This window comes from Polypterus senegalus, chromosome 1, assembly GCF_016835505.1.
Source record: "Polypterus senegalus isolate Bchr_013 chromosome 1, ASM1683550v1, whole genome shotgun sequence".
Classification (NCBI taxonomy): domain Eukaryota; kingdom Metazoa; phylum Chordata; class Cladistia; order Polypteriformes; family Polypteridae; genus Polypterus; species Polypterus senegalus.
The window spans coordinates 43,641,187-43,664,679 of NC_053154.1; the positions used below are offsets into that span (position 1 = coordinate 43,641,187).

The 23,493-nt window shown below is 38.7% G+C and overlaps 1 protein-coding gene across 3 annotated transcripts in view; it reads left to right on the forward strand.

Moving 5' to 3' along the window:
• Window positions 1-20,518, forward strand: part of trim66 (tripartite motif containing 66) — a 138,883-nt gene extending 118,365 nt beyond the window's left edge. For all 3 annotated transcript variants that reach the window (XM_039748384.1, XM_039748401.1, XM_039748393.1), the window contains exons 14-18: window positions 1,272-1,912; window positions 7,047-7,179; window positions 10,550-10,624; window positions 18,482-18,634; window positions 19,691-20,518. In XM_039748384.1, coding sequence (XP_039604318.1) covers window positions 1,272-1,912; window positions 7,047-7,179; window positions 10,550-10,624; window positions 18,482-18,634; window positions 19,691-19,930 — 1,242 coding nt within the window. In that variant the 3' untranslated portion in view covers window positions 19,931-20,518. The remainder of the gene's footprint in view (window positions 1-1,271; window positions 1,913-7,046; window positions 7,180-10,549; window positions 10,625-18,481; window positions 18,635-19,690) is intronic.
• Window positions 20,519-23,493: the final 2,975 nt, after the last annotated feature.

Consider the following 23,493-nt stretch of genomic DNA (forward strand, 5'->3'; position numbering starts at 1 on the left):
GTTTAACTTTGTGTTGGACAAGCGGTTGCTCATGGACTCCTCAATGAGGCACATTACCTGCATTGTGAGGGAACATCAGTTATTATTATTATTTCTTTGCATTTATATAGAGCTTTTTTCACTACTCAAAGCGCTCAGCAATTGCAGGTTAAGGGCCTTGTTTAAGCAGGGCCCAACAGAGCAGAGTCCCTATTTGTATTTATGGGATTCGAACCCGGCAACCTTCCGATTGCCAGTGCCAATCACTAGCCTCAGAGCCACCACTCCGCTTACGTTATGGTAGTACATCCATGTGGTACAATTCCTAGAAGGTGATCTGGCTCGCAGTATTCTCATTTCTGAGAACCTGGGTGGCTGGACCAAGCCAAGGGGACACCCATGTAACACCTGGCTGTGGGAGATAGAGGGTCATTTCTGGATGGTGGGACTGGACTGCGTGTCTGCCTGGAGGTTTGCCAACCGGGATCCTGAGCAGTTTCATCGTGTGGCGGGTGCGGGAACATGCTGTACTAGTGCCTGCTCCCCAACCTGACCTGACCTGACAATAATGCAGACTGGCGAAGCAACTTTGACACAATTATCTTGGAATTCTAAATTCAAAATTGAAGAATCAACTGCATGATTGTGTTTTTTTTAAGCTTTTTGCTTCTCATCAATTTGTCAGTGTTTTTTGAAAGATGCCTGCCTCCACCATGCTCCATTTTTCTAAAAAATGGGGAATATGCTTCTTCTCCACAATATTAAGAATCAGCAAAGAGATTGAATATTTTTTCATTATCCTCAGTTAAAAGTATGGCCTAGAGTCAGTTAGGTCGTAACTGTAGCTTCAACTAACCACATCCCTACATGTGATAAAGTCAGAAATGTGCAAAGGAAGTCACAAGGAATCCCACAAAAATGAATTATGCATTGTTTGAAAACACTGGGGAATGGCACTTATTTATTATGGGTGTAATTGCAAGGTGAAAGTGAGCATGTCGGAAGATTCTTTGCTTTACAATGGACATATTCACTAAGCTTTAAGGCTTTTATTTCAAATATGGACTGATGTTTCATTGAACTCAATTGTAAGCAGCCCAAAACAATGTTACTAAATACAATACAAGCACACTACTATAAAGCAAGGCTCTTCTCATGAACTGCTCATTAAGCACATTTAAGACAAGTGCAACAGAAAACAAACATTACATAGTATGCACATGCTGGTTTTTAATCTCTCTTCATTGGTTAACAAGAAAGCACATAAATAAGCAAATTTTCTCTCTCAACAGGAAGACCCAGACCAGAAGCCAACCTACTTTGCCAGCTTCCACCGACCTTTAGGAGACACAACACATTGTGAAATTGAAAATCAAGATGGTCCTAAGAAAGAAAGGCCATCTTCTGTCAGCAATGTGCAATCTGTCCCTTCGATTTTGCCTTGCTTGGAGGAAGAAACAAAAGAGAAAATAATCAGGCCACTGAAGATGGAAGAGATAAGTAAGGAAACCTTCGATCCCAGCTGGTCCACAAAAATAAAAAGTGAAGGTCTCCAGTCAATTGAGCAAGATGTAACATGTGAAGAAGAACCTGCCACTTTAGGTGCTCCTGAGAAAATACCTTTTGAAGATAACAGTTCATGTAAGCCACTGTCAGAACTTCACTCAGACATGCCTGAAGAGGATAGCTTGAATGATTCCAGTTCAGGTAACCATAAAGAAATGAGGAGTGAAGACTGGGATTCCAGCTGCTCAGAAAAAAATAGATCTCCTTGTTCGAAATACTCTGAAGAGATACAAGATGGGTCCACTGCTATTGAAAATGAAGATTTCTGCGCAGTCTGTCTTAATGGAGGGGATCTGCTGTGCTGTGATCGATGTCCTAAGGTTTTCCATCTTTCATGTCATATTCCATCCCTACTCAGCTTCCCAGTGTAAGAATACATACATTAAATTAACTTACTAATCTATCTATTAAAACTTGCTTTTTTGGCAAATTGTAGCTTCTAACTGTAATATATTTAAAAATACATGTCTGAACTGTTGAATACAAGTATTGCATCATATAGATCCACCCATAAGCTTCTTCTTCTTCCTCTTTCCCCACTTCTATGTGTGGTCAATGTTTTATAGTGTGATAAAATATCAGGCAGCAGACCAAACAAGATGGCCACTCCGCATACTGAAAAATCAGTAGAGCAAAGAAAACACGTTTTCCTTAGTGGAGTTCACAAATGAACTAGTTAACAAACTGAGACTGCTCTATAAATATGGTGGCTAGGGGGAAGAGATGGAGTCAGGACAACTGGAAATGAAACTAAAGTGGCAGGAAAAGGAAATGATGTCATCAGGGTTGGCCAGAAGTGATGTTAGCAGGGGCTGGACCAATGGTGATGAGTCAGGGTTCATGGCTGGGCTACAGGGGAATAAGAGGAGAGAGGGTCAGGTGAGACCCCAGGTCTGGCTGGCAGATACCACTATTTGAGCCTGTAAACTGTTCCCCATTCGCATGTGTGTAACAATAGGTTTTGACATTATGTCTTATGGTCAGATGACTTTCCTGACGCCAACCCTCTCCATTTATTCTGGGCTGGGACTTGCTCCAAGATGGACGCAGAGTTAATCCACCCATAAGCTGACGTGCCAAATTCATTTATATAGTCATGGGGGCCATGGCCTAGTCTGACATAATTGGGCATGTGCAAAGACCAACCCTAGTCAAGGGTCCAGTCCATCAAAACGGATAAAAGAAACCCATTTAGGAGTGCTCATTAACCTAACCTGCATATCTTTAGGATTTAGGCCAAAAACACAGAGATAAAAACTTATGAAGCGATGGAGAGAATGTGCAATATGCACACAGTCAGTGTCTGGGTCAGGATTTTAACCAGGGCCTGATTAGACTTGGTAAAGCCCTGAGATGGGAATCTATAGAGGCCCAATTTGACACGAGTAAGCAGAGAATACCGCAGTCTAACAAATGAACTTGGTAAGAATGCCATAATGATGCATGGCATATGCTTAAGGGGATGGTGGAAGGGTTGCTCCCTTATAGCTATAAAAGTAAGCTGTTCACTGTTCAGTTTCTAGATATTGATTAAGAAGAAAATAATACCACAATTTTGTTCCCAGTGACTGATTGTATTTCATTCCTAGAAGTAAATTACCATTGTAAACCTAAAAAAAAAGGTAATTGCCTCAAAAACATAATTTGCAAACTGTAACATGATTAGTACGATAACATAAGTAGTCAGTTATGTTTACATTTTCTTTCTTGCTTTTGTAAATGAAAAACATGAATGCTGCCCTGAAAAGATAAGCCACATGGTTTATCACTTTTTATGCACTTAACAACTAAGTGCAAACAGCTTGTCTTTTGTTATTGTTGCTTTCAGCTAATTTTTAATTCACTTTAGTCAGGAAAATGATCTTTCCCCTGGCCATTTGTCTACCATTTAACTTAAGAAAGGCTTAATTTATTTAGACTTTCACATATGAAAGTATAACAAAATGAAAAAAATGTGAAACTTGGAGAGGTCCCTTTAGACTGTGAGGCCCTAAGATATACTGTAGTTTCTTTAGTGTATGCCTAACTCGGCCTTTGATTTGAACCAACATGTGAGGCAGCAGTGCTCACCACTGTGAAGCTATGCCACCACATTATGATAATGGAAACTATAACTGTGTCTCTATAAAATGAGGCTTGATTAAGTGATAGGCTAAGTTTACACTGCAGGACTGAAAGTATACTTGGAATGGTTTTTTCTTTTTATCCGATATTGAGTCTGTTTCTATTCATATTCATATTTGCAAATGCTCATACAGGCAGAATTCTGAAATGACTAGCATATATAAATAAAATATGACATCATGAGTACACCAGCATAGCAATCAAAATAAACAAAAGCCACAACATATAAGAAAATGTATTTATTCCCCTTTGAATTTTTCAGTTACCCTACAGATCTGATTTCTTGTGCTATTCGTCTACTCCAAAAGACACGACATTCATTGAATTTCACCCTTGCATAGGCACCCCTCCCTAAAATGCAGTTAAACATGTCAGCATCCTGTAGCTTCAATAACCTGCATTTTCAGTTCATTTTCTTGATATCAACCTGCGCTGCACAGAGTAATGTGAAAAATAAATGCATCACCTTTACAAATCTGTGGAGCTCGGTTTCCCTTGACACCACAAAGAATGTTAGTTTACTTTATGAGTGCGCCATATAATGGACTGCCATTCATTTCTGCCTCACATCTAACCGACTATGGCTTACCCTGACGCTGCTTTGGATCTGCAGGTTCAGAAAATGAATGAAGTGATTGATGTATGGCACAGAATGAGTTGAAATGTTTTAGGAATGGCAAAGCCTCCTCTGCCTCTATAAAACAAAGCTGTGTGGGGTTGTCACATAATAACTCGGAGAAGAAGCTTTTACCTCCTCTTTTAGGTGTATATCAAATTTCACGTGACCAAACTAATTTCTCCCCAGTAAGAAGTACGGGGGCAACCGAGACTCCGACTCTTTAGAAGCTTTTTCTTCCAATGAAAACATGGCTACCACGATGTCCCTGATTCATAGTAATTTCAACTATTATTTTTGATAATTTTGGTTGGGAGCAGACACTGATAGAACGTTGCCACACCAGTTCTCCTGGATTGGGACCCAAGTGCAGCGGGTGACACCTCAGCACCAGTTTTTTTTACAGTGATTGGAGTGCCAATCCTGCCACCAACCCCTGAGTTGTCCCTGTAAGGTGGAGGACCTGCTTGCAGGGCATGACGCAGGTTAACATCATACCCGGGATGAAGCAATGGCAGGTTAAGGGCCTTGCTCAAGGGCCCTGCTGGCGTTTACGGGATTTGAACTGGAAACCTTCCGATTGATGGCACAGATCCCTAGCCCCAGAACCACCACTCCACCCTATTGATAATTATAAATTACTTTAATTATCCATCCATCCATCCATTTTCTAACCCGCTGAATCCGAATACAGGGTCACGGGGGTCTGCTGGAGCCAATCCCAGCCAACACAGGGCACAAGGCAGGAACCAATCCTGGGCAGGGTGCCAACCCACCGCAGGACACATACAAACACACCAAGCACACACTAGGGCCAATTTAGAATTGCCAATCCACCTAACCTGCATGTCTTCGGATTGTGGGAGGAAACCGGAGTGCCCGGAGGAAACCCACGCAGACACGGGGAGAACATGCAAACTCCACGCAGGGAGGACCCGGGAAGTGAACCCAGGTCTCCTAACTGCGAGGCAGCAGCGCTACCACTGCGCCACCGTGCCGCCCATACTTTAATTATCATTAATAATATTAATTAATTCAGTTGACACATCAGTCCATTGCGACTCCTTAAACGTAAAATGCAATTTATTATATGAGATATAAGCATCGACCCCCACCAGTATAATGGTACAAAACATGAACCTGTCACAAAAACAACAAATTTCATTAGTCAGAACGGTCACGTGAACTATGGGAGCTTCTCTTTTGGCTTTTTAATTGTAAGACTCAATTTTCATTGTGTGTGGGGTTGTCATCCAAGTAGCTGAGTGATGCTGAGCAGGTGTCCCTTGATTCATTTCAGGCGGAATGGTGGCTTTGAGGCTAAGGATCAGTGCCGGCATCCAGAAGGTTGCTGCTTTGAATCCCATTATTGCCAGAAGGGATGCTACTTTGTTGGGCCCTTGAACAAGGCCCTCAACCTGCAATTGCTCCAGAGGTGCCGTACAATAGCTTATCCTGTGCTCTGATCCTAAGGGGCTTGGGATAACTACATTTCATTGTACCTGTACAATGACAATACAGTTAAATTATCATTTGCACTAGATGACATAAATGACATTAGTACTTTGTTTAGCACAGTTGGGAGTGTTTTACCCTCTTTTTGAGATAAGAGCCCATTATAACGATTACGAGTTCTTATGTGGATGTGTATTTGTTTAAGTGTATTGTTTGTATTCTTATTAAATTGTACTTTTCTTCTAACCAAAAAAGGCTTGAAACCTAATTGATTTGCCATGCTGTTTCCAAAAATGGTTTATAAATATCAACAACTAAAAAAATAAAAAAAAACTACTTTTTGGCCCATGTAGGTCCACTATGTGTTTTTAGTCTCCTTTTTGTTCTCACAGGAGGAACAAAACAGAATCTCCTACTTTTCAGAAACAGCATCCCATACTAGAAGTCCATCCATCCATTATCCAACCCACTATACCCTAACTACAGGGTCAAGGGGGTCTGCTGGAGCCAATCCCAGCGCGCAAGGCAGGAAACAAACCCCAGGCAGGGTGCCAGCCCACCGCAGGGCACACACACACCAAGCACACACTAGGGCCAATTTAGGATCACCAATGCACCTAACCTGCATGTCTTTGGACTGTGGGAGGAAACCGGAGTAACCCCACGCAGACACGGGGAGAACATGCAAACTCCCCGCAGGGAGGACCCAGGAAGCGAACCCAGGTCTCTTAACTGCGAGGCAGCAGCACTACCCACTGCGCCACCATGCCGCCGTACTAGTCAGGCTTTGATATTTTTTCATTTTCTGCTCCTAATGGGTCTCACTCTCCAACCTTAATTTGGTCCTGAAATACAGTTGATAATATGAGCATTCTTATAGTGATCTGAGCATCTCCATGATTTCTTAAGGGAAACAAATTCAGTGCACTCCTGACCCAGAACAGGTTCACTCCAAAATCAACAGAAGACAAAACTCTGTAAATAAAATTATTACAATGATACTTTACAATGTATTTATCATACAAAAACAGCAGTTATGGAAACCACAACATGTCGGGATCTAAAAATCCTGTTTCTGGTGAAACAGAAGCCTTGTGCTGCTTTTTGGGGTTCACCATTTTTTTTGGTTTAGTATTACATGTATAACATTTCTATGTCCCATCCTATTTGTGTATATATGCATGTGCACAGATCAGGAGTCTCTTTGAACATTTATTTCTACAGCACATTTTCATAACTCAAAGTGCTTTACAAGATCTCAAAGAAATGCAGTCATAGAATATTATGTCTACTTTGTGATTTGCAGGGGAGAGTGGGTTTGTGCTCTTTGTCGCAGTCTTGAAGAGCCAGAGATTGAGTACGATTGTGAAAACACACGTTTAAATCAAGATCAGAAAGGTAGAAGGGTGAAGCATGGCCTTTCTGCACTGGACCAGAGGGTAAGTAAAAAAATGTTTTTTATGTTCTTATTGTTCCCACATGGTTAGTGTCTTTGAGTGTCTACCTGGATATGGCTTCAGAAGAACTAGGAGTTATAATATACTGTAAGTGTCTGTGAGTGGGTCTCACAAATGGTCATGCTGAAGAGAATCAAAGTAAAATAAACAGCACTAACACGTTTCCCTTTTTTCCATCTCTCTAGAGATTTATATATGTTTAATAGCTGATATTTGTCTTTTTAACACACATTTAGTCGTGGTTCTGGTTACAAATACTGTAACTTCTAAGATTCTTTGGAAGTAATAGTGGCTCTCTCAGAGGTTTATATTTTCCAGCAATTTTTTTACCTGGAGATTTTACTTTCACTTCTTTGCTGCTACCAAATTACCTAATATTCTGATATTTTAATTCCTCCAATACTACTATAGCTAATCTACATAAATAAAATTGTAATCTGTTTGACTGTCTGTTTGTTCAGCAATCATTAAAAAATGGCAGATTTTCACAAAATTCTGCATGTGCATTGCCATTGGTCGAAATTAACATACAAGCTATATGGAATGCCAGGGTTGTAATGTAGGGATGATAATTCCCATCAGGCAGCAGAACTGTGCCGGGGCTGATGGGTGGACGCCTCTATCAGCATGCACTAGTTTTATTCAGGCAAAAGCAGGATCTAATCTAAGACTGCAGGTACAGCTTCTCTTCACAACTAATTTAGACAGCAATGTTATTGCCTCAATGGACCACAGCTTCTCTCTGAATATGTCTTTTTGTCTCATTATCGGTTATGTTCAGCCATGCTAAGTTTCCAAAAGACAGTTTTTCCTCCACTTATTCTCATCTAGACCATTATTTGAAAAATACACAGGTCCAAAAGGGGTGTGTGGTGTTGACAAACCCTTAAGGAGCAATGTTTCTTTCTTTCAACCTCCCAAAAAACATTTCAAACTCCAAAACATCCTTTTTAGTGAGTTTCATGGTTTCACAAGACTGTATGCAAAAAGAAACTAGGCTGTTTTGCTCACTGCTACCTATTATTTAGTCATGTTATATTAATCAATTCCTGCCCATGGACAAGGACAGTGGTGGCCTGGTGAGTTTTGGTTAGAAGTGTATGTATGTTGGTCAGTCTTGTAAATGTGACAATAACTTTGAAATGAACTGATCATCCTTTACTTTTGGAAAGGCCAACGCTATTGTACACCTTTATATTGTTACTGCGTTTGATAGAGACAAGCCGTGATGAAACAGAATGAAACAATTTTTTACTGCATGCCAAAGTGCTGTTAAGAAAATGATAGAATGACATAGGATATCATTAGTAACGTATGGAAGCATCGTTTGTAACAATTTTAAATCAATGTTGAATTAATCAACTTTGATCCCCCTTTATTATATTATTGAATGGCACTACTGGTGCAGTCTAATATTACAGACACCTGCAGTTATGTCTGTGAACCCCAATTAATGTGGGGATAAAGATCTATTGGTGGTACCACACTAAACCAGAAAATACAAAGAAGTAGCATTCGTGGTTCCAGTCCAGCAAGGGGTTACCTCAATTACAGAATCCAATTATACGTAAAAGGAACAAATTCTTGACCCATGACAGTAGAGAAATCGATAGAGAGGTAGTATAGATGACGTATGGACACTTGCATTTGAGCCATCAATGATAAAATGATTAACATTTAAAAAACACAAATATTTGCTTTCTTATCTTATCTAGTATACAATCTTACCTGGGCAATGGTGGGTACTCCCGCTAATACTGCCTAAATTTGTCTTTCATATTTTCAACCCTTCATTCAGGTACATTGGTTTTCTTCCTGCACCCCCAGGACATACTAATTAGTTTAATTGGTGATTTGAAATTGGCCCTGTGCGTGTGGGCATCAGCTGGCCCTGCAATGAACTAACCACCCCAGGACTGCTTCCTGCCTTGAGCCCAGTGATGCCAGGATAGGCTTTGAGGGTTTGAGAATGTTATGCCATGCTATATTAATTTTAACTCTTGGGAATATCCATCCATCCATTTTCTAACCCGCTGAATCCGAATACAGGGTCACGGGGGTCTGCTGGAGCCAATCCCAGCCAACACAGGGCACAAGGCAGGAACCAATCCTGGGCAGGGTGCCAACCCACCGCAGCTCTTGGGCACAGTGACTATAAAATTATAGAACAACAACAATATTTATTTATTTAGCACATTTTCATACAAATAATGTAGTTTAAAGTTCTTTACAAAAAAAGAAAAATATAATATAAGAAAAATACAAAAATAAGATTAGGCAATATTAAGTAACAAAGAATAAAGTAAGGTCTGATGGCCAGGAGGACAGAAAAAAACAAAATAAAAAAAACTCCAGAGGGCTGGAGAAAAAAAAAATTTACAGGGGTTCGAGGCCACGAGACCACCCAGCCCCCTGTAGGCATTCTACCTAACATACAGTAAATGATCTCAGTCAGTCCTCATGGTTTTCAGGCTTCACATGGAAGGACTTGATGATGAGGGTCATGTGGACTTCTGGCCTTCAATCCATCAATGTAGGGACAGCAGGGGCTTTGATCAGGTGGTGGTGGCGCAGATCACAACCACAGAAAACCGGAAAAAGAACAGCAGAGAAAGTAGGGGTTAGTACGGATTTTGGAGCCACTATGAATGATAATGAGAATTAAATGTATATACAGAAAATTAGAGTTAAACTAAAATATGAGAAAGCCATGTTAAAATAATGAGTTTTTAGCAGTTTTTGTAAAGTGCTCCACTGTATTATCCTGGCATATTTCTATCGGTAAGCTATTCCAGATTTTAGGCGCATAACAGCAGGAGGCCGCCTCACCACTTCTTTTAATGTTTAGCTCTTGAAATTCTGAGCAGACACTCATCTGAAGATCTAAGGTTACCATTTGGAGTGTAAGGTGAGAGGCATTCCGAGATATAGGATGGAGCGAGATTATTTAAGGTGTATAAATTTGTTTTTTACTGGATTTTATGTAGATATGTGTGCTAATATAGAGGAAAATGTTGCTTTTTTGAATATTGTTTTTTTCTTTCTCTTACTGTTTTAAATTTGGAAATCTCCTTTACCACTCGGAGTAAGTCTTTAGAGATGAGGATTAAATAAGAATACATCGAATTGAGCTGAGTTTGACTGACTTGCTGTTTATTACATATGATATATTGAGGAGTGTGGAAGTTCCTGATTCTTTTTTAAGGGAAGCCACTTTGTGATATCATATATATTGTACAAGTACAAACGTATGCACAATATTATTATAGGATAAATATAATGGAAAAAATCATAGCTTTGTGTTCTCTTTAAGATTAATCTGTTACTTTTTCCGGTTTCCATTGTTTTACAGAAATGTGAGAAACTGACTCTCCTAGTTTGCTGCAACAACCTCAGCCTGCCGTTTCATGAGCCTGTTAGTCCACTGGTAAGCCATAATGCTCTGTTTGTGGTGCCTCCTTTGAAACAGCCAGTCAGCCAAGGAATTTGGTAATATTTTTGCAGAGTATGTTTCCGATGTGGTGCGTGCATTGATTTAAATTAACTAACTGGGTTAGGAAACAATATATTCTTTGGTCATCAATGCATCAGTATTAGCTCACTATAAATGCATTAGACTTGCTTGAATTATGCAAGCTTCTGTAAAACTGTTGCCAATGTCTCATCCACTGTGTGATTTTCCAGAGACAGACATTGGAAAGAAAAGCATAACCTTGAGGCCAATTTACACAACATGATTTATTTTCAAAGTATTTAAATATAACAAGTCAGTCTAACCAAATCTGAGCTGCAAAAATGAGGTTACAGTCAGTCCTTGAGGTTCACAATTCCATTTATGGGCTCACTTAAATAAATCTTCAAATGCACTCAGTAATAGCTGGTCCATTTAGGAATACCTGTTTAAAACATGTGAGGACTCCATTTCTTGCAGAAAAGCCCACACAAACGTAGGGAGACCATGAGAAATCCACACAGAGTGACCAAGCAGGGATCTGCACCCAGTCTCACTAACTACTGCACCACCCAGTTTAGAAAACTGATGCACCTCATAATTGAATAATTTGTTTAGATTGGGGTGTCATTCATGGTTTGATGTGCTTTCCACCTGGTATTGCCACAGCTAGCAGCAGTCCTGTATTAGAAAGAAGCAGATTAATAAGTAGAGTGAATCGATGGATGTGACACAATGCTCCATCTGACACATTGGTGGTGTTTTGGAAACGCGAGACATGTGCTGTCAGATGTTATGTTTAATGGAGGAAGCTGTGATGACAGGTGTCGGAGAGTTGGAGTTGTTCAGTGTTGCACTGAAATGCAGGATGGTCCAGTCATTTTAGGGGTCAAGTGGTCATAGAATCTGCTCTTGAGCCTGGATTTTAGTAGCAGCATTCTGAAGTAACAGTTGTCAGTACTATTTACATTACTCACTGAATGACCACTAAAAAGAAAGGACGTTCAACATGGAAACCAGGAATCAATTATTCACAACAGGAATTGTATGCATCTGGAAAAAGAAACTGTAAACTCATACATTTAAACCCGAGAATTTGGTAACTTTAAGTAAATGTCTCATCTAAACACATTGGGAATGCAGCTAACTACACAAGCCCGATGGACAAATAGTCTCCTCTTGCTTGCAGAATTTCTTAAATTTGAGGCTGGAATCTCAGTAATCTGAAAGTGTAATGAAAGCTTGACAGAGAGGAAAGAGATAAAAGGAAGTTTTGACGGCAGCTGAGATTCAAAATTCAGGATACTCTAGAATACGACTGCTAGCATAAAGAATGATGGAGTGAGTGATTGAAGATTCAATGAGAAGCAGATGGGAATGCTGTTCCACGAAAAAAACTCACATTTTAAGATCAGAAATGTCAAAGTATGCATCATCTAAAAACAACTGCAAGAAGGTAATGTGAAAATGGCAAAGAAAAGATTGAAAAAATGACAAATATTGCAGAGTTAGAGAGAATTTAGGTCAGTCATGAAAAACTCAACAAATGAGTAACAAGAAAGGGAGAAGTTTATATATTTAGTAAATCACCTTGGATGGCTGTAGTATTAACGGCACAGTATAAGGGTCTGTAAAAACACAAGGCAAGGCAGCAGGAAGTACAAAAGGTCAGGCAGCCAACAATGAGCAAAACACTTGTACTGCATGTAGTGATTTTGTTCAACTTGCCCCCTCCATTAATTACACAAACATGAGGACAATGCCTAGTCAGCTAGAGTCAGCTATCTGCTAAATCCTTACAGCAAACTATTAATCAAAGAGAACGCTAAAAGGGAGCAGCTACTTCAGGGTCCTGCTCATTTGTGGCCCCCTGTAACTACGGCTCTTCATTCCGAACAACTTCTGCTTATATCTGGACTCCCACCATCATTACGCAAGCTGTTATTTCCCAGATTGTGCCTTTTTGTGCATTCCAGAATTATAAAATGCGTTTGCTAATTTTTATTGAAATGTAGCAAACATTTGTGCATGTTACATAGACGTGAATTCTTTTTTTGTAAGACTTTTTTAATGTATTGGTTACTTAAGCATTTTCTCACTGGTTAAGGTACTGAAGCAGCTGCTCCACATGTGCATTCGGCGTCATCTACTCCTGTGTCTGGACTGCTTCACACTAATTGTCAATACTTGAATACAGTTAAGGTAGCAAACTTTATAGACGAAGTGAAAAGAATATAGTTAAGCAAACTTAAACATTTACATCTATGGCAAAAATACAACTCTGGGAATTTCTTTTGCATGCAACTATCATATTAGCACATTTTTCTGAATGCCAAAAAAAGAAGGAAAAGGGCCAATTAACTTAACAGTTACATCAATATGAAGTAAGGCTGATCCATTGATTTTTGAAACAGGTTGAAATAAAAACCTGCAGCCACATTGCTACTCCAGGACTAAACCCCAGAAACCCCTGTTGTGACGTTTCTCCTAATCTACGATTGAAAATACAGTGCGATTATGTCCTGTATCTACTGTGGTGGGACCAGTAAGACAATTGTTGGAGATTTTTTTCTAGTTGCCAGGGATTAGGAAGCCCTAAACAGAAATCCTAACCTTGAGATAAGCGGAGATGACATATGAAAAACTGCAAACCAGAATCTGTACTCAGGACTTCTGAAATTTTAACAAAACCACATTTTTGAGTTCATTTTGTAGGAGCATCTGTCCTTTCTTTTTTACCAGACATACAGGCAGTGTTACTGAACGTTTGGCTCCAAAATAACTGTGTGACTAACTTATAAAAATCTGACCAGTGAGCAGTAAATTGTTGCAACAAGAAGCATCCTTGGATACATGTCTCAATGTGGAACTCACAATTAGAACATTAGAACAATCTAGACATAAAACAGGCCATTCAGCCCAGCAAAGCTCACCAGTCCTATCCACTTAATTCTACTAAGAAAACATCAAGTCGAGTTTTGAAAGTCCGTAAAGTCTTACTGTCTACCACATTACTTGGTAGCTTATTCCAAGTGTCTATCGTTCTTTCTGTAAAGAAAAACTTCCTAACGTTTGTGTGAAATTTACCCTTAACAAGTTTCCAACTGTGTCCCCGTGTTCTTGATGAACTCATTTTAAAGTCAAAGTCTCAATCTACTGGACTAATTCCCTTCAAAATTTTAAACACTTCAATCAATCATCTCTTAATCTTCTTTTGCTTAAACTGTAAAGGCTCAGCTCTTTTAATCTTTCCTCATAATTCAACCCCTGTAGCGCTGGAATCAGCCTAGTCGCTCTTCTCTGGACCTTTTCTAGCGCTGCTATGTCCTTTTTGTAGCCTGGAGACCAAAACTGCACACAGGACTCAAGATGAGGCCTCACCAGTGAATTATAAAGGTTGAGCATAATGATATAAAGAAGGGATGGGCAAAGTCAGTCCTGGAGGACTGCAGGTTTTTGTTCCAACCCCATTGCTTAATTAGAAAACAATTGTTGCCAATAATTTAATTTCATGTCTTGTTAGTGCTTCAACTCTGCTATGTTAAGTCATTCTCATATCCTAGATTTTTTTTTCCTTTCTAAGGATATCATCCAAATGATTTGAAGTACTAAAACCAGATGAGAAATTCTCAGTCCTTCACTTTTTTCTCTTCACTTTCCTTCCAATTGTTTTAATTAAAAACAATAGTGCATGACAAATACTCACAGGTGTAAATGGAAACAAGCTAAATGGAAAACTGCGAGTTTCTTTTGTCATTTGCATCTTATTGCTAATAAGGTGCAATTAAAAAACAAGACTACAGCTGTTTAAGACTAAAATAAAGCAATAAGAATTCAATATCTTAATGAGTGAGACTACAAAAATGAAGCAGAAGTGTTACTTGAGCAATAAGTGCTTGTTATTAAACAATTGGGTTAGAACAAAAACCTGCCGCCACTGTGGCCCTCCAAGAACGACTTTGTCCACCCCAATATAAAGCATAATGATGTCTTCAAGATGGTCACAGACTAAAGAACAGAAATAATTCATGAAATGAATTTGCAAATAACAATAATGTTTTATTTATATAGTCCCTTATCATAGACTCAAGGTCACTTTATAAAGATAAACAAGATTATACAATACAGTAAAGGTATAAAAATTGTTAAAATAACACAGAATAATATAAACCAAGATAGAATACACAGCATCATTCATTTTTATTATTGTAAAAAGTGAACAGATGAGTAAAGACTGTTAGGTTTAAATAAATGAATGATAATGTTGAGCAAAAAGATGTGTTTTGAGGTTGAGGATAAATCTGTACATTCAAGCTGTAGAAGAATACTCCAGATTGTATGGGTGGCTACACTGAAAGACCTTAACGGCCATGCAGGAGGAATAGAAAAGTAGACCAGAGTATGCAAACAGGTTTGTACAGAAAGGTTCAGAAATGTAAAAAGGAGCAAGAGCTTTAAATGTAAGGAGAAGCAGTTTGTATTTTCTATGAGCACAGGAAGCCAGTGTAACTGAACTAGAACAGGAGTGTTACGTACAGATTTGCTAGTGTAAGTAATCAGGCAGTAGAATGTGCAGTACCGTATATGCTGCAATTTATTAAGAGATTCAGCAGGCGGACCTGAAAACAGGCAATATAAGCTTGAGTAAGAGGCAATGTTACATAAGTGACAGAAAGTTACTTTTGATAAGGAAGAAATGTGTGAAAAGAAAGTGTAGGATCAAAGATAACACCAAGGTTATGAACTACGAAGGAGGGCGACACTGGGATTCCATCTAAATTAAGACAGAAAGAGCAAAGAAATGGTGTGGAAAACATTCCCTGAAAGAACCATAAAATATTTAAAAGTATACCCCTCCACAAAAGGTATTTTTGTGCTTGTTACTTAACCCATGTAGTTTGTAGTGAGAATATTTTAATCTGATATTTTAAAGGAGAACAGAGATAACAATATTTCTGATAAAATGGGCATCTATGGAGACCAATGCTGTACAATAGCAAATGGAATAAAATATCCATGAATGGAATATTAAGTTACTTGTGTTGCTAAAAACTTGTGTCAGATCATCCAGTCATTGTGCAAAATGCATGCATTTTTAATAATATATTGGGAACACTTTTGTTTAGGTACTGCAAAAAATGCATTTACTACTCATTTACTGTTATGTAACAAGAGGCATCTTTTGGTCTTCATACCAATTATGAAACATCAGTGGATAGGTTATTCGTCTCAGTGCAGTGCAGGATATCGACACGATGTTTAAATGACTTGTTAATATGAAGGATTCACAGGTCTTATACTAAGTATGTAATATCAAAAGAAACGTGTCTCAGTTAAACCACCACAGACACTCCAAAGTGAAGTTTTGTTGTTTTTAGTCAGTCACGTTGTAGAGATGAATAAACATTTTACTGATGCTTCGAAGTGTTATGAAGACCTAAAGAATTGTTTGTTAAGGTCTTTTTACATCATAGGAAAATTAGTAATAGATGCATTTTTGTAGTAGCTCAACTAAAGTGGTATCTAATATTGTTAAATAGATACTTCTAGAAAAATCAGAGCAGCGAACATACAGGAAGTGCCTTTACCGAGTTCTTACATTGAAGACCCATCTTTCCCCATCATGCACTGGTCAAGAGTCCTGTCTTTAGTTTAAAAGCGCCATCCTCTCTGAATTCGCTTCCTGTTTGTGCACAACTTTCATTTTCCGGAAGTATATAATTAACAATATTTTACCAACAAATGTATGTGAAGGGTGGCACGGTGGTGCAGTGGTAGTGCTGCTGCCTCGCAGTTAGGAGTCCCAGGTTCGCTTCCCGGGTCCTCCCTGTGTAGAGTTTGCATGTTCTCCCCGTGTCTTCGTGGGTTTCCTCCGGGCGTTCTGGTTTCCTCCCACAGTCCAAAGACATGCCAGTTAGGTGGATTGGTGACTCTAAATTGGGCTTGGTGTGTGGGTGTATTTGTGTGTGTCCTGCGGTGTGTTGGCACCCTGCCCAGGATTGGTTCCTGCCTTGTTGGCTGGGATTGGCTCCAGCAGACCCCTGTGTTCGGATTCAGCGGGTTGAAAAATGGATGGATGGATGGATGTATGTGAATTATGTGACACACAAGTAAAAGGAGATTTATTCGTTGCCTTTCTTTAAATCGGTTGCTGTTGTCCAGTCCTTGGTTACCACAAACCTCTGTTTTATCAGAAACTTTGTCATCTTACTCCAGTGTCATCTCCAGGCACAGGAGTAGCTTCAGTGACAGACTTTTGTCACTGTCCTGTTACACTGACAGACTGAGAAGATCGTTCCTCCCTCATACTATGCGACTCTTCAATTCCACCCGGAGGAGTAAATGCTAACATTATTTAAAATTATTGTCTGCTTTTACCTGCATTTTTATTACTCTTTAATTTAATATTGTTTTTTGTATCAGTATACTGCTACTGAATTATGTGAATTTCCCTTTGAGATTAATAAAGTATTAAAGTATCTATCTATCTATCTCCATTTGCCACGAAAACATGAGATTAAAAATTATTCTTGGCCTTCACCACAAACCACATGGAGTAAATAGCATACAAAACAGAATATCATTTTAGGGCGGTGTATTCTTTTAACTCACTTATCTACAACTGTTTTGTAAAAATAAATGTTATGATCTGTTGCATTGAACTGTAACAACAACAACTCAACCTTTTCATACAAACAATGTGTCTTAAAGTGCTTTACAAGATGTCAAAGAAGTAGTTACATGCAAAGCGAAACATTAAAATTAGATAAAAATAATGCATAAATATATAAAAATAAATAATGCACACTTACATAAGATAGAGATATAATTAAGAAAATAAAGGTCCTTAAATAAAGAATTGCTTTTTTTCAGACCCATGATAAGGTCCGTTGGGCAGAGTGGACAGAACAATAATAAAAAAAAACTGAATTTAAGCTGCAGAAAAAAACACAATCTGTGGGCCAAAGACCACACAGCCCCCACTAGGCATTCTGCCTAACATAAACGTTCTTACGTAGATATGTATTGTTTTTTTAAAAGGCTTTGTTTTATGGATTTCTTCTTGTAACAGCCATTTCTTAGTTACTTAGCTTATGGTAAGTCGATAGGAGTATTTTCTTAGTTATGTTAATATATTAGTGCATAGTATGTAGGGAGTCCTATTATAACCCCAACTAGCTGAACTGAAATGGAATATTCTAACTACTTCTTGTCCCTCTGACTACAGGGTAGACTCGGTTAGTGACCTGCCTTACCGTAAGTGTGGCATGGAGGGCCCACAGTTTCAAACCGTGCCTTAGCGTGCCCAGTTGTATGTAACGTAATGTGCTCTATTGAACGTGCAGCGCCGTGCACACAGAACGTGCTGAATATATTGAGTAAAGCATACAGAAATAGCTCATCTTTAAGTATAAAAAACAATTAAGTTTAACAAGAAAAAGTTATGTTTACAAAAGAAACGTTTTTTTCTTTTTTTTGCCTTTTATTCTGCGTGAGTAACACATTTTTTCTCTATTCTTGTGTGAACTGTTTGCTTTGAATTCCCACTAAACCGTTTTTAAAACAGAACTTTTTGGACTGAGATATTTCTTTTGGTGCGTGTTTGACTCTTGCTTGATCCTGCCTTACCTACTTAGCAGCTACGCTTTTCAATATGCATACAGTTACATTCAATATAATTATCACACTATTTAGTGGTAACTGTCCTAACCAAGACATGCCATTCTATCATGTTACAAAGAGAAAACCTGGGGGAGCTGAAAACTAACAAAAAAAAAAAAATGAGTAACGTTAAGCAAAAGCTTTAATCTTGTAACTTTCTGTCCCATCTAGGCTCGTCATTATTACCAGATAATCAAGAGGCCGATAGATTTATCGGCCATTCAAAGGAAACTCAACAAAAAGAGTCCTCTGCATTACTACACGACGGAGGAGTTTGTTGCAGACATTCAGCTTATGTTCAGGAATTGTGCAAAATTTAATTATGTAAGTATGTTAATACACACGATCATGTGTATCTGAGTTTCCTCCACAAATAATTTTTAAAGAGACAGAGGAAGAAAGATGGAATATTTTAGGAGCCTTTGCTTAAAAGGTACACCTTGATAAACTTTTTGTACTCTCATAACTTTTAAGTAATAAGACACGTATCCAGCCTTTGGCCACTTATTCCACTAAACCTATCCTTGCAGCACGGGGCACAGGGCTGGAGGTAACCTTGGAAGTGGGGCCAGATGTCTAGACCTCTGGTAGACCTTTACCTTATCTTCCATTTTTAAGCCCGATATCTCATGCAGCACATTTTCTCTTTGGTGCTGCTCTTAGTTCAAGTGGCATCTCTTAATTTCCCCTAGTTATGAGTGTAATCTCTGATGTGAACTGGTATTCCTTTTAGGGATAGTTTACATTTTATTCCCAGAATTATTATATACAGTTGTACGTTTAATATGTTTTTTCTTCTTGGTGCCACAGTGGGGCAGAAGTTAGACCTGTTACCACAGAGCTCTATGTCCTGGAAAAACTGGGTGCGGGCCTCATCCATACTGGCTCCCTAATCATACCCTGTCTCTAATTGGCTATTTCTCCTACTCCTCTTCACCATCTAATAGCTAATGTGTGGTGAGCATACTGGTGCAATAATGGCTGCCATTTCATTATCCAGGTGGAGGCTACACATTGGTGGTGGTCGAGGTGGTTACCCTTTCTCTATGTAAAAGCAGTATATAAATGCAATTAATTAAGTAATATAAAGACTGACAACAAGCCCACTATTCGCCATTAGGGCCAGCCTCTGACTACAAATTCTTTTTCATTACACCATGGTTCAGTTCAAGAGAGGTAGGTTTAAAGTTTAGTAATTCCAAGACAAGCACAATTTGATATAAAGACATTATTCGGTTAAAAAAAAAAAAAATAGTATATATAATATACTATTTTATATATATATATATATATATATATATATATATATATATATATATATATATATATATATAAATGAGAAAGCATCACCTAATATGCATCTCTTAATATGGATTCCAGCCAGATTCTGAGATGGCCCAAGCAGGAAGGACCCTGGAGCTCTTCTTTAAAGAGAAGCTGAAACAGATCTTTCCAGAAAAGGAGTTCCCCCCTTTGGTTGATGAGTCTGATTCTGAAGAGTCCGACGAAGCATCCAGGATGGAAATAAGCGAGTTCATCTGGCCAAAGGATGACAAGGAGCATTTCCAGGCCAAACGTAGACGGAGGAACTCCGCAGTCTCTAGGAGGCACCAGTTGTAAGCACTGGAGGTGCAAAATGCTGACTCGATGTTCAAGTACCAAGCCTCAGCTCAGAAAATGTATTCCTGATTATAAAAGATGATAACGCGAATCTCAGCACGGACGGGTCAGCACTCAGGATGATTACTTTTTATGGTGTAAAGGTTTCAGTAGCTTGTATTGTTTTACATTTTTTACAAAGTCTGCAACATAATTTCCTTGAGTGGTTGAAAAAAACAGTAAGTTAAATAAATTATTAGCATGTAGAAGATTATGTGAAGCTTAATATTATTTATTGTTATGCTTAGATGTTGTTAATGCTGCTTAAAAACGTCGTAGCCCTGCTTACTTGTCAAGACACACCAGTTATTGAAGGCGTAAATTGGAATTATGTTCAGATTTAAATTGGAATTGTGTAACAGGCACGGTCATCTGTCTTGCTGATATGTCTCGTAAATAAGAAGTGGATTCTCCAACTGGTATTGACTGCATGGAGTGTACCCGAGCACTACGGTATTTGGAGTGTACCTCTGAGATATAATACCTCACTCCAGTGCTGTATGACAACCTTCATCATCATTTTTTAACAATAAAGCAATTGTTCTTCAACTAACAGTTTTTCTTCTTTTTAATCTGGTTTTGTGTCCACTTTCACAATGTCAAATAAAACAGTGATTTATACAGAACCCTTCAAAAAGAACATTTTAAAAATGTATCAAACCACCAGACACAGGTCGTCACTAGGCTACAGCTATGTAGGGTCACTTATGTGGCTCAATTATCTGTTGGAATGCTGGGAAGTTCAACTTTTATGAGAAAGCCATAATTTAAAAGTGTCACCTTTTGTATAATAAAATGTAGGAAACACTCACTGATGAGAATGAATGAATGAATAAAGTGATTCCTCTTGTTTTAGGGGTGTTTTGGGATTTTTTATTAGAAGGTACTTATAACTGTCTTTGGGGGCAGAAGACACACTCATTACTTCGTGTTATAAATGGAAACCCTTTTTTTCTCGTGTGGTGTATGTGATCTTATGATTGTAACGGATCGGTTAGTTCAGGAGCACATTGCACTGCTGAACTCTTCACGTGAAAGCTGATTGTGAGGCGAACAGAAATGGCACTGACCGGCCCTGGCAGCTGCTATGCCAAGATGTCAGTTCAGGTTCTGGACATAAAGACAGAGGTCAGCACACAAAGCATTCTTCTGTCTTTCTAAATAACTGGACTTGAACTCAGGTTAGAGGTTTCTGGTCTGAATATATTTCACATTTCATTAGCTTCCCTTGTAGTGAGAAGTCAAGCAACATGACATCTTTTATTGGCTAACTAAAAAGATTTTAATATGCAAGTTTGGGGAACAGATATAATAAAGTTCTTTCTAGAACATTACCTAGTAGTGACCCAGTAGTGACCAATTGGACTCAGTAATGACCAAAGTATATATATGATTCAAAAAAGAATTTGACCAAAAGCAGTTCCTTGGGGTACACCTTGGATAACAGGGCAGAGGACAATTTATGTTTACTAAAACACTGTCTATCAGAAAGATATGATTCTAACCAGGAATGCCAGCAATGCCAATTAACAATAGTCGTAATAAAATTATATTATAATTAATGGTGTCACATACCACTCTGTGAGAATGTTTGTGTGCTAGTGTTGGCAGGTAAAAAGAGATCATGAACAGCTTTCAAGAGTGCTGTGTCAGTCAGGGCCATCTTAACAGCATCATAGGCCTCCTGGGGCAAAGTAGTGTACTGGGGCCCCTCTTTTGATAGCAAAACAGAAACATACATAGAAACATCGTGGGCTCCTATACTCCTGGCCAATGCCAATTGTGCCCATACGTTTTGACGGCCCTGGCGTCAGTACTGTCAAGCATTCGAAAACAACACTGAAAAGGTTCATGAAGATCCTTTTTAGCTAAATAGGTTTGAAGTTGGTTAATGACCATGCTTTCCATCAGCTTTGCTAGGAATGGGAGTTTGGAAATGGGCCTGAAGCAATCAAAACAGGATGGATCAAGACCAGGCTTCTTGAGAATATGTGTCACACTGAACAGTTTTAAGAGAAGATGGAATGCAGCCAGAAGCTAGAGATGTATTAATAACATGAGAAATGGGATCAGAAACAACTGAGGCACGAGACTTAAGAAGAGAAGCAGAATACGGATGTGGTTTTGAGGAGGAGGAGGACCAGTTTGATTTTAAAAGGACATCAGTGATAAAGAAATGGTCAGTAGTGGCAAAATCATGGAAGAGATTATCATGGGAAAGTGATGAGGAGTTAATTATGGAACTGCTGATACGTATTAGTCAAAAATGCTTGACATTTCTTGGTGGAACTAGGAGCAGATGATTGGGAGATTGAGTAAATTTGCTTATTGTAGTAAAAGATTTTCAGGATTACTATTGTCTTCATTTATACCAGAAGAATGGTGAGAGGAACAGGCTTTATTGAAAGCATCACTGTACTTAAGTATATGATCATTGTAAGCCACAAAGTGGACAAGAAGACCCATTTTTTATAACATCACCAAGTCCAGACCAGCTATTTTCATCACCCTATGCTCTAGGGTACACCACCAGGAAGAGTGAAATCCCATTAAAAACATTATGGAATTTATTTTTTTGACAAACTGCAGAAAACACTCATCAACGTTTTGATTATACTTTCACCGGTGTACTGTATTTTACAACCCAATCAGGAGTCCAAATGTTTTATATTTCTCATTTGGGTTTAACTGTCTGGATGGCGAAGAAGAAGTGGAATAGTCAGAGAGATGTAGAAAGTAGACAGGAGTACAAGGAGATAAGGTGCAAGGTGAAGAGAGAGGTGGCGAAGGCTAAAGAAAAGGCGTATGATGAGTTGTATGAGAGATTGGATACTAAGGAGTTAGAAAAGGACCTGATTGGCTAGACAGAGGGACCGAGCTGGGAAAGATGTGTAGCAGGTTAGGGTTATAAAGGATAAAGATGGAAACGTACTCACAAGCGAGGAGTGTGTGTTGAGCATGTGGGACACCAACTAGTCTTGATTTTAAATGAGACATATCAAAAGATAGGTTGTAATTTCAAATGTCTTGGTAAAGCTAATTTAATAATCATTGTGTTAGCCAATTTACAATCCTATACACACAAATATACAATGAAACCAATTTTCAGAATTGAAAATTATTAAAAATAAGTAAAGGACAACAAAGTGACCTGTTGTTATGTGTTTATAGCAAAGTGATTGTATTAACAAGTGATAACTGCTAAAAAGACTGAAAGAAAAAGAAGAACAACAACAGCTGCTGATTGGCAAGCATGTTGTGAAAGGCAATTAAGTGATGAAGAACAAGAAAGAACACATGACGCTGAAGCACATTGACAAGCAAGAAACAATTCCGAATATCAAGCAGTTGAGCAGCAGAAAACATGATGGCCCACAGGAATGCATGAAAAAGTCCAGGATAAAGAATGCAGGAATGCCCCACAGAAGTGCATGGCAAACTTCGAGAAGATCATTGAATAATCAAAACTTCTGATCATATGAAAGCATTACTTTTACATCGTTACATTGATGTTTCTTAGAAGC